At 42.5% G+C, this 16,759-nt stretch overlaps 1 protein-coding gene across 2 annotated transcripts; it reads left to right on the forward strand.

The window, feature by feature from the left end:
• The first annotated feature begins 1,604 nt into the window (after positions 1-1,604).
• ptenb (phosphatase and tensin homolog B) lies at positions 1,605-15,573 on the forward strand. Of its 2 annotated transcripts, XM_018761217.2 has the most exons (10): positions 1,605-2,445; positions 8,662-8,746; positions 9,312-9,356; positions 10,286-10,329; positions 10,414-10,652; positions 10,913-11,054; positions 12,668-12,736; positions 13,068-13,234; positions 13,377-13,598; positions 14,572-15,573. In XM_018761217.2, exons 1-10 carry the CDS (start codon positions 2,367-2,369, stop codon positions 14,755-14,757), a joined length of 1,278 nt encoding a protein of 425 aa, XP_018616733.1. In that variant the 5' UTR covers positions 1,605-2,366; the 3' UTR covers positions 14,758-15,573. The 2 variants fall into 2 exon arrangements, with proteins under 2 accessions (XP_018616733.1, XP_018616734.1); XM_018761218.2 differs by lacking the exon at positions 12,668-12,736.
• Positions 15,574-16,759: the final 1,186 nt, after the last annotated feature.

The following is a 16,759-nucleotide window of genomic DNA, read 5'->3' on the forward strand; positions in this document are numbered from 1 at the left end:
CTGCGTCACAATTATATGCAATAATAAATATTTCCTCCAGAATAATATTATTTTCGCTTTATAGACACACAAGAATATTCTAAGAACATTCAATTCCTACTTTAAAAACATAAGAATTCAATGAAGGTATCGTAATAAATGATAAAACTCACGGTGTGCATTTACATTAATTTATTTCGTCCTTAGTTTTCTCTTCTTACTGATTATTCATCTACACAGACGGCTATATTTTTTACTAGTGTAATTCTGGGTAAGTACCCTGCTCAAGGCTACTACAGCAGGATATGCTATTCGAGCGCAAGGCGGCTTCTCTTACCACTACGCCACCTGCTGGCCCACATAAATCGAACATTCCGTATATCTGATGTGTTGCTCCACATTTTCAGAATCAGAATCAGAACGAGCTTTATTGCCAAGTATGTTCACACATACAAGGAATTTGTCTTGGTGCCAGAAACTTCCACAGCACATACAGAATGACAGTGACGGGACGCAGATGAGAAGACAGAATATGTGAATGAAGGATAAAAAAATATATAAAAAATATAAAGTACACAATATACAAAAATAGCCTTTTATCTAATAGTCTTTAGTCTTCTTAACTAATAAAGTTAAAGTTAACTCTAAAAGTCTAATAGTCTTTTTATCTAATATTCTTATTCTGAGTGCTGTTGGTACTGACACCAACACTTTCATTTAATGGCCCAGGTTGGACATCATAAGACCATTTTTATACTGTACGTGAGCGCGCGCTCTCCGCCTCACGTCTCCGCAGCGCGCGGATGTGCGCTCATCTGTCCTGGCGTTCCAGAGGAAGCCGAGAGGGGGCGCTGCGGGCCCAGTATTTAACTTCAGGCCGATCGCGAGAACATTCCACCCCCACCCACTGGAACCTAATAAAAAGAATTTCCTTCAGCCCATAATATAGGAAGATAATAGATTTTATTTTATTAGCTATATACTTTTAAGGCTGTATGTGCGTTCCTTAAATATAGTGCCTCTCCCGCAGTTAAGCACCATCCCGCCAAACTCTTACTGTGTGGGTCAGGCACTTGTACTTTTCTGCTTGCGTAAGCACTTCACAAGTTATCTGCCCCCCCATTGTTGCTCCAGTTAGCGAGCTAGCTATCGCACGTTTATTTACAGTATTGTATTAATAATAGCGCACTATTACAGATTATTTTGCGATTTTCGTATGACGAGCGGAGAAAGGTGCCCTGCTCCCTCAAAGCGCTTTCGTATGAAAGCACGCAAATTAAGCAGTTGCTTCAACTGCGCGTTTCACAGGACGCGGCGAAGGTGAAACCTCAACTATTAGCGCGAAATGAAAGATAAAATATTGGAAACTTCCCAATTACCGAAACACGTGACCTTCCCCTGGCAGAGAAAAGAGTTCCCAGTGCACATCTGTATCCTTCCGCGGCTCTTGCAGGTGACAGACACATCCAAAAATGGAACGGTTTGATAGTAAGCTTAATGTAGTTATCAGAATAGCTTAGTTATAGCCTATAATGTTCCTATGTCATGCATGGCCAAGAATATCGATCGTAGTATGAGGGAAGGATGGTCATAGGGGATCTATTTTACACGGCGCTAGGATACACAGTGCGAGCCTGGTCTTTTTTTTCGGAAGCCATTATGGAAGTTCAGAGTTGAGCGGAGGAGGAATGAGAAAAGAAAGGGGGGATTCGTCAGGAATAATCGGCGAAAATATTTTAATGACATTTTAAAGAATATGTTTGTCTTTTTTAGTGTACTTTTTTTAATTAATTATTTCTGGGGCTGACTTTTTTCTCGACTGACTTGCATCGGAACGACGCGGATTTGGATTTTTTTAAAAAAATATATATATATATAATAAGAACCAAGCGCTAGCTATGTAGCTTAGCTAGCCGCCAGCTACGTGTGTGCGGAGGGGGAGAAAGGGTTCGCTCCGTCCCGGAGAGGTTTTCTCTCCATTTTCCCTGTCTCCATCACGGCGACTGTGGCAGACCCAGAGACTTTGGCCGTTTGTAAAGCATCGCGTTGCGGGAACCGGGGATCTGCGCGCTGTTTTCACTCGTGGGGGTTGTGGAGCGAGAGACCGCGGGGTTGCGGGAGGCAGGCCTGCGGCGGAGCGGAGCGGGGAGGCCGGAGTGAGGAGGCCGGAGCGGCGCCCTCCTTGGCCGCCTGAACGCCCACGACGAGCCGCCGGCGGCGGCGGTGGTGGCGGCGGCGGGCGGGAGGACGGGCGGGTGGTGGTGGGGAACGACTGCCGAGCTCGAAAGGAGCCGACGGGGAAGACTTCGCTCACGGAGGCCGGTTCCAGGACAGAAGCAAAAATACCTTCAGTGAATTTGAAAAGCCTAAAGACTCCTGTGACAGCCATGGCTGCGATCATAAAGGAAATAGTGAGCCGAAACAAAAGGAGATACCAGGAAGATGGCTTTGACTTGGACTTGACCTGTATCCTCTTACCTAAAAAAAAAAAAAAAAAATGGAAGAAAAAGCGTTTTAACATGCATTCCCTTTTCTGTCGCTTATGAAAGGTAACGCTACGGCTTTCATCGCTAGTTAATATCTGGTGAAAAATCCCAGTTGGGACATTTTTGACGCGGCTTCCCTTCGGCTGTGGAGTCGCGTTGGTTCTGACAGCCGCCGCCTGGTTCGTCACCTTCAGCTTTGTGTCGCTGTGGCTCCCAGTAAATTCTCCCTAATTTCACACGTTTCACGTGTCTTTTCCATCTAAACGGCTTTTTTGTGTGAGCTTTTCTGTCAGAAATGCAGGCGTCCTTTGCTGCTGTGGCCCAGGTGAGGTAATATGAAATCTATTGGATTAGATGGGGAAATCAGTGCTGCGGAAAGGAGCCATTCATTGCATCAGCAGCCTGGACACCTCCTTTTACACGCTTTTACACCTTTTACACCTCTCGAGCCAGGGAGACTTAGTCACCACATACCTTGCTGTGACCGTGTACCTAGTTGCATTTGCAAGGTTACCCGTTTCCTGCTAGTTTACCTTCCCTGCTTGGCCTGGCCCTGCTTTAATGTATTTAACAAATGTATCATATTTGAGGCAATTGACATAATTGATATTTTGACACAATGTAGGTGGACAAGGTGCAGCTCTTATGAGTGTTTGTTCTTCTTGTCTTGTAAAAGTATGCATCCGTAACCAAGGTGTCGAGAGCGTTGAAATGGGGTCTTGTTCAGCTGGAAGTGTAAATTGATCTTATTTCCGCAGGACGTTGTTGTACCACATCGGTGGGGGGGGGTTTTTTGCAGACCCGGTTGCCTGGATCTTTAGTGTCGTTGGAAATTGGGAACAATTTATGGACCTGAGGAGCGCCTTCACAATACTTTCAGCAGCTTGGTTTCTGTGGAGGGGAGATGTTTCGTTACTGGTTGTGACAGTGCATATTGTCTTTGTCTGTCTGCAGTTGCGTTATAGGTGTATTTTTCAAAGTGTGGGGATACAAATGTATCGTACGAGGTGTTTAAAGGCCTGCGTGCTTCCATTTATAGATCTGACGGATTTTGCGTGGATCTCGGTGCTCTGTGTGTGACGATCAGCTGCTTGCTGCGTTTCGATTACTGAGCCCTGTCGGTTTTTTTTCCATGTTTTATAATGTGTTGAAGTTGGGTTCGGTGTCAGGTTAGGTGTGAATGGTGAGCATTGTGCAGATACCAAAGGATGTACCAGTTGCAGCGCTGGGTGCTGAAGGCTGTTCCTTCACATATCCTGAAGAAGTGCCCGCAGCCCAGGATTTCTGTCTGTCGTATGTTTGTCCCTCGCTGCGTTTTTGCGCGCTTTAAATCGAAGTTTCTCTTTGGAAATGTGAAGTAGTTTTGAACTTAATCGTGGTAATTACAAACAGATGATTATCAAGTGAAATTGTCTTGTGCCCCTCCTTGGGAATTGTAAATGACTGTAGGAAGGACTTGGGACTCTGGAGACTGCTGGCTTGATGTGTATCTCTTCTATTTGTTGTGTGATGACTAAGTTTTACACCAAAGTCAGTGCATCAGTAACACAGCTGCTCAGAATTCATACCCCACCTCTTCTAGAATGATAATGAACTTCAAATATTAATCTTAATTTTTGAATATTAAATGTGTGCTTGAATGAGTCATTTCGTTTTTTTCCTCCGTTTTTAAACAATATGGCTTCGTAGTTATGTAACGGCTGTAGTTCTAGGAATTGGCCTTAAAATAGTGTGGTGATCTTACATCAGCAGCTGTGCTCCTCTGCCCCATGGTGCCAGCGCACCAGCGTGGGTTTAAAAATTAGCCGTGCTGGAAGCTGCCGCTGCTCCAAGTTACCTTTGTCTTGCTGATGCAGCACCGTTGTCCGGTTGATGAAGCCATCCAGGATGTCGATTAGCCCTTGTGGGTCTTTCTCACGTTTGCGCTTGTTGCGAATGGTTGCTTCTGTTCATCATGCAACCGACCTTCATCAAGAATCTGTGAAGGACTGTTTCGGTGGCTTTGAATAAATTTGCAGGCCACTTCTCACATTGAGATCCAGTTGTGCTTTCGTGTACTTTTGGTCAGGCTGTCCCAGGTTATGAGACTGTTGTTGGAAAAGCCAAATGTTGCTTTTTTTTTTAAATCCTTTATAAAGGGTAAAAAGTGGGGCTCATCAAGTACCTTAACGGGTTACCTTTTCTTGAAGTCTAATTTAATGGTTATACACACCCTGTTCTATTAAAACTAGGGTGTATGACTAATATTTAAGGATCATAGCATTCTCGTGTTTAAAAAAAGCAATTTGGAATTTACTTTAATGCTTAGTGTTCAATATATTCCTCGGAGTCTGTCTACCCTGGTTGCAAGGACATTCTTTGCAGGCACAGAGCTACTGTTTTCCCCCAGGTACTCTCATTCTCTCGTACACACAGAAACACACACTCGCATACATTAATATTGGTGTTTTTGCCTCCGCTGTTGACTATAGAGAACAATGCCTGTGTTACTGTGGCTGCTACCAAACCAGAGTGAGGTGAGCATCTTCCTTGGGTTGGTTTCAAGTCTTGTCCTCTAATGTCTAGCTTCTGTGGCTGATTCCTTATGTGTCTAGATAATTTGTGGAAGTTTGAGGATCTTGAAATTGTCTTTTTCTGTTTGTTCACGGTAAGAAATTTAACATGGCTTCAGTGATCCAAAGATCTGTAGACTAATGAAGTTTGTGAAGAGGACCAGTCATCTTGCCCTTCTAAGTTGCTGAACTGTACAGAGTATTGAACTCATGCTAGCTGCCTGGAGAAGGAGGGTTAAGTAACACACTCTTGGATGGGTGACATGACAGGGGTTTCTGCTTGCTGTTCTTGGCGACAGCTGTGTTTGGCCAGGCACCTGCGGTGCTGCTGGTGAAATTGGGCAGGTCACACTGGCCTCCAGTAAGGTTGCGGTGCCCTGGTGAATCCTGCAACTTGCACTGTGAAGATTGTGTGTGTGAGAGAAGATTTGTCACATCTGAGACAGTATGGGCGTTTGACGGAGCTAGAATTAGGTAGCTGATAAATAAGGGAGGAAAGGAGTAAAACAGAAAAATGCTTTCTCACATTAAGGACATCTCTGAAATCATAACACTTGACTCAAAGCTGTAAACACAGCTGTAGTGATGTGAAGTCTACACAAAAATTCTGGTTGTAAGTCTGTTAAGCTTTTCCACTGTAATTCATCAGGTGTGATGCTGGTGCAGCAGTTGAATGTTTTTACAGCTTTCAAATCACTGAAAACTTGGGAGCAATGGCAAGAAGACGTCTTCAGTTGTGAAACTTGCCAAGTAATACATAATAGCTTTTTTTGTATGCTTTTTAGCACCACCTGCATGATTTTCATACATTTTGAACATCCTGTTAAACAAGGTGTTGCTGCTGATACTGCCAGACATCATGCAGAATAAAATTAGGATTTTTAAAAAAAAAAAAAAAAAAAAGCAAAGTCTGTATCTATCATTTGGAAGGATTTTTGTATAGATTCACAAAGTTTTTGTAAATGGACTTTCTGTATGTTAAATGGTACAGGATTACCTCTAGGAGTTCTACACAAAAGCTCTGCTGCATGCCTTTAACAGGTTAAAGGTGTTGAAACTGTTTAAAAAGCTCAAACTCAACCTTTCGGTGTTTTACCAGGGCTTTTGGGTATTTAATCGGAGTGACGAGGCAGATTCTGAGATGTCATTCATATTCATTCTTGTAATAAGATTTATGGAGATTCTTTCATTATGCTTTAAAGTGAAATTGTCTTTTAATTCACTGGGCTTGTGTCCAGTTTAAACATATCGATAACGTTTTGTTTCTTTTAGTTAAGAAAAGCTGAAGGTTCTACTGCTTTTTTGTTTAGCCATAACTGACATCCATGGAGGGTACAGCTCTGGTGCCTGAGTTTGGTTGTCAGTCGTGTCCAGGTGTTTATGTCCATTTTAAAATATAGTGGATGTAGCACTAAAAAAAAAAAAAAAGTGTGATTTGTTGTCTTCAAGCTTTTTTAAACCTCAGCTCACTTAGATGGAGTTGTCTGCTAAGCAAATTATTGCATATTTGTTTGGAAAGCAAATCTGAGCTGTTTACAGTCCCCTTTTGTATAGGCATTGATTTCCCCCTCGCTCTGTTTAATATTGATGTGCCTGGATTTCATTATATTATATTCCCCAGCGTTGCATACCAAGGTGATTTACTGTGTGGAAACTTCGATGGGAGGGCAAAGATCGGTCACCCGGTCGTTAACCATTATGTAAGGCAGGTCATTGTGGAACCTCTGTGTGCTTTAGCTTTGCTGTGAATGCTTGGCAAACACATTAAGGGTTAAATGGGCCAGCCTTGAGACGCATGTGTTGCTGTGTTTTTACGTGTGCAGCCAGTCGGTTAAAATGTTGCGTTTGTGGTATATTTCTGATACATAGAGCAAATTTACAAATGGTTCATTTGTATGACCTACATATACTGTAGATTTGCAAATCTTTGTGTTCCAGCAGTTTTATTGTTTGAGTTGTGAAAATAAGTATTGTAGCAGACATGGTGACTAATGTAAAGTATTTCAACGTTTTGTGTGTCGTCATGCAGGACATTTATTTATTTAGCAGACGCTCCAATGAACTCTATGTAGCGTTATCAACCCACACACCTTATTCACCGGGGCAAGCCTTAAGTTGTCATGGTGCGTTAAAAGAAAAATCCTGCTACAGAAGGTGGAAATGGTTAATATGGCTGTCCGACATTTGGGAATATTTAATGATACATGACTTTGTGGTGAGACTCAAATAATTTGAGAAGTTTGCTTACATCTGAATAGAAAGGAAATCTTAAGTAGATATTAAAGTATAGAGCCTCGTTATGTTGTTTTTGTCCAACTTCATGTTTCTTCTTCTGTGCTTATTTCGTGGATGACTTGCTTTTACACTGAGTTTCCAATTGAAGTATTCTTAGAAAAAATAATTTGATCACGTTCTAACTAGTAAGTAAACCCACTGTTGTACTGCAGTTTCGGAAGCCTTATTTTATCTTTTCGGAGTTTGTAAATGTATTCAGAAATGCACATTGTACTTCTGAGGCTATAATCAATTCCTTTGTTCCTGATTTTTGACGCTTATTGGTAATGCTACTGTTGATGGCACAGAAAAGTCAGCTCACAAAGCCTTTCTGTATATCACTGGGTGGCTATATGAAGTGTTGAACCTGCTTCTTCTCCTCCATCCTTCTGTGTGCTCACACTTTTTCAGTCAGTGCTTTTATTGTACAGCATATGAAAATGCTGTTTGCTTAATGTCGCTAGCTTCACTTAGCTGAGCCCTTGAAATAACCCGTTTGGGAATTGAATTGAAAATTGTTTCACCTAGCAGAGGACAAAAGCTAAATTCTCGTTTGTTTTTTGTTCCTTGTTTTTTGCTTTTAAAAACAAGCTTATACAGAGGTGTGCAAAGGTATCGATGTTGGTTCTGCTTTCTGTTTAAACACATCTACGGAAGTGACAAGCAGGCGAGTGTGTAAATATGTGTGGGGGGGGGGAATCATCCTCAGGGAAGATTCTGCACATAAGGCAGCTTCTTGAGGACATTCAGATCCACCTCACAAGCTGCAAGAACTCTCATGTTCAAATGCTACTTGATGGGCTGAGCTTTTCCCATTACAGCTGGATCCTTTTCAGTTACCTGTTTGCAACAGTTGAAGGGGTTTCTTTAATGAAACATGACATGCAGCTCGTTTTGCTGTGGTTGTCATTTTGTTCATTGTGATTCAAGGAATATTCTGGGAACTTAACTAACCTGTGGTTGTTGCCTTGTTCTTTAAGGTGTAATAGGCATGTGTATCATATAGCTTATGGAGATGTCTGTTTACCCACTGCACAGTGATCTCTTGGAGTCCACGTGGCCTGTTTGTTTCACACTTCCTACGTGACACATGGGCAGTGGGGGTCCTTCTGTTTTACATGACTTCACCAATGGAAGTTTAACTCCAGCAATTCCTGCATGGAAACTCACTGCTTTGGAGTATCCAAGTGTCATGTTGGGGTCAGAGGTCAACTGCAGTCTTGCTTCCCAACAGGTTCTCGATGGAAACTTTAAATCAACGAAGATCAGATCTGACAAAACGGTGTGAAAAGGTTGCCATGAACATTTAAAATTAAATGTTGAGTTGTACCCTTCAGAGTACATTTTTTTCCCATAACTCCTGCGGTCAGATATTTATCCTAACATTATTGCTATGGGCTTTCCTGCTGAAAAACTTGAGGGTGTCTACAGAAACAACATAGATGATGTAGTACGGTAAGTACACCTCCCTCATTTAAAAAAAACACACTTGTACAGCCTTGATTTTGCATCCAGGCAAATGAACAACCTGCAGTAAACCATTACATTTGTTTGAAAGTGTTAACTGTAGTCTTGTACCTATATCAAAGGTGATGTAAAGCTCTGGTGGTTGTGTGTTGCGTGTTAAAGGGCTGAAGATACCAGGCTGAGCTGACTAAGCCCAGCTCTTTATTTGTACCAACCAGCGACTTGCAGGCATCTCTCTTGAACTTAGCATGACCCCTGACTGCATTGTCCAAATTATTTCCTCCATTTTTTTAAACAGGACATTGGTGCACAATAGCGCTGAGGCACATGTAGTAACATTTTGGGGGGAGAGGTTGTGTTGTGAAACAACTTGAGCAGTGCACAGATGAACTTGTCATAACCTGTTTGATTTGACAGCCAATCAGATGCCTTGTTGACTTGAGGAAATTGCTCAATATTTAAATGAACTGTTAAAATGACCACTTAGATTGTAATAGCCCAGCAGCCCAAGTATGTTTAAATCATGATTTGTAAGTCTGTCTTCCCTCTTTAGGTTCCTGGATTCAAAACATAAAAATCATTACAAGATATATAATCTGTAAGTATACTTGGCCTGAAACTTTGTGCATCATTTGGTTAGAAGTCATATTAGTGTCGTGCAGCCCTCTGCATACTGGAGATAGAAGTGAATGGTGAACAATAATTAAAAAAAAAAAAAAAAAAACCCTTGCAGAATGTGGCCTATGATGAGTGCACATTTTCTGGGCAGCAGGCCTTGAATTATCTGCTGAATTCTCCTTGCAAGCAGAGGAACACAGGAGTGCTTTGCTGGCTTGCCGGCGGATGGCTGCGCAGCTTCTCCCTGGCACCCGTTTCCATTCCTAAATGAAGAGCAACCAGCACAGCATGTAACTAAAAATGCTGACACTGGGAGCGGTGCTTTTTGTCACCGATGAAAGTTGTTGGCCAACTGCTTTTCTCAGGCTCTTTGTGTGTTGAAATTTGTTAGTTGAAATCTTTAGCAAACTGTTGCAAAAACATTAGTTGCCTGTCATTTGGCTAAAGCAAACTGTGCTGTTTGGCCAAAGTTCATGACTGAAGAATAAGAATCTAGTGAATTTTATTCAGATAGGTCTGTACTTTAGATCCAGCTCAGGTTTTGCCCTTTTCTTAGTTTTACCACCGGTTCCTGCTTGCTGTAATCGACAGATCAGGCTCCCACATGCATTGTCGCTGCTTTCACAGGTCGTGCATTTGGCTCTCTGAAATCTCAACTCGTAGTTTTTAGAACATGAGCCACATGTGAATTTCAGTGGTCTCTCAGGACAGACTATGTGCTAAAATTGCCTTGGATTAAACATTGAGAGTGATTAGAACTTGAGATGCTCGAAATATATGCTGTGTAGGCTCTTAGATTCTTTTTAAAATACCAGTCTTGTATTTTCTAGTAACTGAAGTAAAAGGTGGAAGATAACATGTATTTCTTCTTATAATAGGTGGTAATTATACCAATTACTCTCCTTACAGATGCGCAGAAAGACATTACGATGCTGCCAAATTTAACTGCAGAGGTAAGTCTCCAATACAAATGGAATTGTAATGTTGAAATGCTGCCTACCGTCCTGACATGGCATCCCATTGGAATATCTTTCCAGTTGCACAGTACCCCTTCGAAGACCACAATCCCCCTCAGCTGGAGCTCATCAAACCTTTCTGTGAAGACCTCGACCAGTGGCTGAGCGAGGACGACAATCACGTTGCGGCGATCCACTGTAAAGCAGGAAAGGGACGTACGGGTGTCATGATTTGTGCTTATTTACTACACCGTGGTAAATTCTTGAAAGCACAAGAAGCACTAGACTTTTATGGTGAAGTCAGGACCAGGGACAAGAAGGTCAGTAAGAATTTTCTGTAAATCTCTTGCTGCTGCCTCCTTTGTGTGATTTGTGTCCCCCTTTCTAGTCAAAACCTTTCAGTTAAACTTTTTGTTGAGTTGAAATCGGTCAGAAAAGATTCCAAACTATTGACACACATGTTCAACTTTGTTTTGCTGAATCAAAACCATAGGTTTGTGAAGCAGATTTTTTAAATTTAATTCCCCCCAGTGATTATTCTGAAAATGACAAAATCCTCCTACATGTACATGTTTCACAGGGAGTGACAATTCCCAGTCAGAGGCGCTACGTGTACTACTACAGCTACTTGTTGAAGAACCAGTTGGAGTACAAACCGGTGGCGTTGCTGTTTCACAAGATGGTGTTCGAAACTGTTCCCATGTTCAGCAGCGGCACGTGCAGTAAGTGGCTTCCTCGTGAGAATGTAGGCGGGTGCATGAGCTACTCTTGTATCTCTCTGCCACACCGGGAGTTCTCTGCTGAGTTTTTTTTTTTTTTTTTTTTTGGGAGAAATTTCTGTTTTGACTGTAGTTCTTTGAAAGTTTGCGATCCTGTCCCCTCCTTTATTTCTATGTCTCTGCATGTTTTAAGAAGTTCAGGAGTCTACAGGTTTACGTTCACCTACTTTAAAGTGCTACATTTATGCCTCCCTCCCCCATCTTCACCAGATGTCTGAAATCATATGAATTGTCACAAATTGGTGTATGGCTCATCCGGGTCCATGTTTGCTCCTGCTGTTTTTGGGTTATTTTGTTCCAATGCTTAATCTCAGAGCTGGACCGACTCAGGTGTTCAGCCTTGCCTGCTGCGCCTCTTTCTCTCTCTCTCTCTCTGTCCCTTCAGAGGGCCCTATTCTGAGTTGGTGACATACTTTCACAGTCACGCACCAAGCCTCTGTGTGTTTGTGGGCCCACCCCTGTGTGTGTGCGCGCGCGCGTGTACTCACATTCACATGTGAAGAGGGCACCGTGACACGTTTATGATGCAGTAAACCGCATTACACAATTAACCAATGACAATGTGGTTCTTTCGCTGCAATGGTTATTTCAACGCTTCCCTGTCCTGGGAGCGCGATGACGACAGTTCTTGCGCAGGACAGGTAGTCGGGACTTTAGAGAACATCAGCAGCTGGTGTGAGTTGACAGATGTGGCTGTGTGCAGGACTACTTTTTGTTTATAACATAGAGAACATTGATAATTACAAAAGTTTCAAAAGTTGTTTCTCACTCAACAAATGTCTTGTTTGACAGTGTGAAAGATTTGGTTTAGCACTGTTGTAGCAGGTTTAGGTTAGCTTTTTTCTAAAAAAAGCTTGTCACGGACTTGAAATGGTTTGTTAATACTCATTACAGTAAAAAAAAAAAAAAAAAAAGGGAAGTTGAAAAAGCTTGGTGATATTTAAATGAGAAGTTGCTCAATGATCTCAGTTTCCTTACTGATGGACAAAGAAATGTTCTTGGTGTCAAAGGTGTATGTTACATTAAATCATTTGCATAATGTGTAATGTAACAATTTCCTCGATTTGTTTATTGCATCCCATGAATTGAATTTATGAAGGGTACATCCGAAATCCCAGAAAACTGGCTGCTTTTGAATGCATTTGGATATGAACGATTTATTTAAGGGCATTAAAGAAAAAACTTTGGTTCAGAGCACGGCTCTGCTTTAAATTGTTTCGATATTGAAATGTTAACGTCGCATTGTACTGCTAGCCGTTTGTTTCAAGCATGGGATTTTAGATAGGAGAAACACTAGAATGTTAGTAGGGTAAAGAGCAACACATGGATTTGGGCAAGGGTCAGTTTAATGGCCATGTTGCCATCTATTTACTGTGCTTTCATTAGAAGACATGATGTGCTGATTGGCTTAATCACACGAAGATTTTTTTTTTTTTTTTTAAGTGGTGTGTGTGTGTGTGTGTGTGTGTGTGTGTGTGTGTGTGTTAAAATCAAACCCCTCACAGTTCCCTGCAGCAGTGCAGGGCCATGTGTTAATCTTTTTCTTTCTCTCTAAGGGGATACTGCTGTTAAAAACAAGAGTGAGCAGATTCCACATGGTTTCAGAAAAGGGAATTGGCACTGGGGTAAAATGAGCTTTTCCTCCATACTTTTATTTATTTATTTATTTTTCCTACAACAGATAATGACTGCAGTGTAAAGTGTGTATGTATAAGGCTCTGGAGCCCCAGCTTAATGTGCGTGGTCTGTCTTCTGCGGTCTTCAGAACAGGGCCCTTAGCATGTCGCTGTTACTTCATCCTTTTTTATATTCGCATTTCTTGCAGTGGTACCGTGTATTTCTGTTCTGCTTTCCCTTTTGTTCTCAATAATTAATTTCAGAGACGGAAATGTAGGCCACTTTGTTGGAAGATGGCTGCCTGCTCCCTCTGAAGAAATGTGTTCTTGGGCTTTTCAGATCCACAGTTTGTCGTGTACCAGCTGAAAGTGAAGATCCACACCTCCAATCCTGCACATACCCGACGGGAGGATAAGTACATGTTCTTCGAGTTCCCGCAACCTCTGCCCGTGTGCGGTGACATCAAGGTGGAGTTCTTTCACAAGCAGAACAAGATGATGAAGAAGGTAGTTGTCCCCTATGCTTTCAAAAAGTCAGTTACGAAAAGTAACACGGCATTATGCTACGTGGAACTGAACACTAAACAAAATTATTACAAATGTTGTTTCCTAAAACTTAAGAAACGTGTGGTAACTGATTTTATTTTAGGACAAGATGTTCCATTTTTGGATCAACACATTCTTCATACCTGGACCAGAAGAAGAGACGGAGAAGGTTGAAAACGGGGGCTTAGTAAAGGAAATGGATGGAATTCAAACGACAGAGCGAGGGGACAACGATCGAGATCACCTCATCCTGACGTTGACGAAGAATGACCTTGACAAAGCAAATAAAGACAAAGCCAACAGATACTTCTCTCCAAACTTCAAGGTGTGTCATGGGTTCTTGTAGCTTTGGGTGCAGCTCAAAGTCCTCTTCTCCAGATATGTATAAGAAGTATTGGACTGTTGGTTACTTAACGTGAATCGTTTGCTACTTCTGTTTGCTGCTCAGTAATTTCCAGCCATCCCCAGCTCCTGGTACAGGCCACCCTATAAAGTCAAGTGCACTTTAGTGGTCAGCTTTGTGATCGTCTTGGTATGAGAGAGGCAAGTCATGACATGTGTCTGAGCTGAAGTGATGTGCACCAGAGGACTGTTGTGCTGATGAAAAGGGTGTTTAAGCTTTCAGTGCGAGTCGTTCAGCAGCTTCTGCTTTGCATGTGTTTATTGTGGGAGATTGAACTCTTCTTTGTACAAGTAGTTCCTTCTGTCCGTTTCATGCTTTGTAGTGTTTTACCGAAATTTGGGGGAAGATGCTTTCTGAAACTGTGGCTTAGAACGGAGGTAGGTCTTTCACAAGCGTGGAAGTTTTTAGTAGTGTTCAGGTGCCGGTGTTTAACAGCCTGCATCTTTAACAGTAATTGTGGGGGAAAAGAAAAAAAAAATGCTTGTGCTGTGCAGGGTTCTGGTGGTCCGGAGGCATGATGCACTAGGGAAGAGGCAGGGTTACACCCTGGGTGGGGCACCGGTCCATCCCAGGGCAAACATGCACGTGCACACACGCACATACACCTGAAAGCCATGGCTTTGGACTGTGGAAGGAAACCAGAGCGCTCAGAGGAAGCCCCTGAGAACGTGCACTCAATACAGACCAACACATTCAAATACGCATCCAAATCTGCTGCCCAGGCACTTTGAGGCACTAGCACTACCTGCTGAGCTGTCATGCTGCCCTGGAAAGACTCTCACCAAGTAAACTTATACATGTCGTAATCTGAATGCTCTTAATTGTTCACATGCAGCCCCTCCCCCAAATAAAAGGCCAGTATTCATTCTGAAATGGTTTTTCCTCTCCCTTTCAGGTGAAGTTGTACTTCACGAAGACCGTGGAGGAGCCCTCAAACTCCGAGGCCAGCACTTCAACATCCGTTACCCCGGACGTTAGTGACAATGAACCCGATCACTATAGATACTCAGACACCACTGACTCTGACCCAGAAAACGAACCGTTCGATGAGGAGCAGCACACGCAAATAACAAAAGTTTGAAATATTTTTATGGGAAGAAAACAAAACACAAGAGAAAAGGAAGAAACTTGAATATGAACTCAAAGCAAGTACCTTTTTTCCCAAACGACTGTAGGACATTCGTATTGTTCAAATGCCACCAGTTTTAGGAACAACTTTGACCACCACCACCACCCCCCCCCCCCTTCCCCCCCCAACATCTGCAGTGTCTGACATTGCTGCCTGGTGGGGTGGGGGGGGGTGGGGATCAGTAGCTCTTATGTACATACCTTTTTGTGTCGAAAAGACCAGGGGGAGAAGAGAATCAATCAGGATACGGAAGGTCAGGTATGGGAGAAATTAGAGATTGAAATTTGCTGCTCCGTCTCCTGTTAAATCCAAGGCCAGTGCTTCAGTCACTTTTCTGCCCCCCCCCCCCCCCCCAAACCCCCCCACAGTGCTCCTCCTGTAACCTCCCCCCACCCTACCTACTGTGAATGCTTTCAGTGCTGTTTGCAGGCTGTCATTTGAGTTGAGATTTGTGCAGTGGAAACTGCATGTTAGGATTCTCCAATCTAATTATTATTATTATTATTGAATAGGCTACATGACATCTAGGCAATGTCCATTCCCATTCCTTTTACCACTGTGTATTCTGTTAAAGGTATGCAGGTAATGGTATCCCATGTATTTGTCAGTGTTTTTTTATGTTAAGATAATAAAATTACAATACACAAAACAGCAGGGAAACCAGTGTTGCAATAATGTTAACACTATACATTTAAAAGGCAAACCAGTGTGCATGTTGTTGAAATTAGTGTCCATGTTTAATAAATGGTATACTATGTTTTTCTAAAAGAGGCTTCTAATGTCATTTAAGCTCCAAAGGTCGTCTTATGCGAGTAGCTCATACAAGAATAGCATTTGTCTCCAGGGTTTCTGCAGGTATGGGTTTTTTATTAATGTACGACACCGTCACACATGACGTTCCCTTTGTTCTGTAACAAAACTGTTGGTAATTCAGCATTCGCCTTTGAAGACTTATCGGGGGAGTGCTGTGCAGCAGCTCTCAGCGGGTCACATTGCAAGTTGCTGACAACTCCAGTGAAAAGTTTGCTTCGTCCCGGTGCACCCTGGGTGTTTGTGGCGACATCAGATGTTTGGCTCCTGAACTCAGCTCTTGTTCACGGCGTTCCTGGACAGTCTGGAACAATCTGGGCTGTTTCTTTTGAATCCGACAAAAGGTGCTTAACTGCCAAAACGGCACACTTTGAAACTTACTGTAGTAAGGAGCCAATAGTCTGTGCCTAACGTGCAGTGCAAGTAGCAGTAGTGGTGAGCGTGTGCATGTGTGTGTTGTGTGCGTGTGTAAACTCTGTGTGCAGTGACATGCTCTTATGTGGTCGTCATTTGGTCTCTGACTGGGTGGGTTTATACCTGGTTTATACCTCTCCTTCACTCACGCCACATGGGACGAAATCTTAGCGGAGAGTCTCTTGCTTGCTTTAAAAATAGTCCTGTATATGACAGTGTGGTTTGTTTCCAGTGTGCCAATTTTAAAAAAAAAAAAAAAAAAAAAAAGACAGGCATGTTCTTTTCTTTGAACCACAGCAAACACTTTAGTCTCTGGGGCAGGAATCTTCACTGAGGGTGCAGGTATAAGCTGCCCTTATTGTACTCCTGACAAGGCTCCATCCTTACATTCTTGCATTACACAATGTCTGTCTGTCCCTTCCTGTACCATAAAAAGGAAACATTGGCTTGGAGTCTTTTCCCCTTTATTTTTTAAAAAAAAAAAAAAGAAAAAATAACCACCCCCCCAGTACTATAATGCAATTCTTATTACCTCTCATGTCACTCAATCTGTCAAAAGTGTTAGTGTATCTATCCCGCATTTTTCGGAAGAGGACTTGAGGCTGTGGGGCAAGGTTTTCGCCTTACTTGAAGCTGAACATGCTTACACTGCTACGAGAATCTACCTGTTTTACCCAAGCACCGACCAGGTAGGGCTTAAATCTACTTTCAAGTAGAGCAACATTGTGCT

This window comes from Scleropages formosus, chromosome 24 (genome assembly GCF_900964775.1).
Source record: "Scleropages formosus chromosome 24, fSclFor1.1, whole genome shotgun sequence".
Taxonomy (NCBI): domain Eukaryota; kingdom Metazoa; phylum Chordata; class Actinopteri; order Osteoglossiformes; family Osteoglossidae; genus Scleropages; species Scleropages formosus.

Excerpts from the sequence above, each read along its gene's own strand:
- ptenb (XM_018761217.2), top strand. The coding sequence starts at position 2,367 with ATGGCTGCGATCATAAAGGAAATAGTGAGCCGAAACAAAAGGAGATAC. Across the intron at positions 8,747-9,311 it reads AACATAGATGATGTAGTACG|GTTCCTGGATTCAAAACATA; the intron begins GTAAGTACACCT and ends TTCCCTCTTTAG. Across the intron at positions 12,737-13,067 it reads AAAAGGGAATTGGCACTGGG|ATCCACAGTTTGTCGTGTAC; the intron begins GTAAAATGAGCT and ends TGGGCTTTTCAG.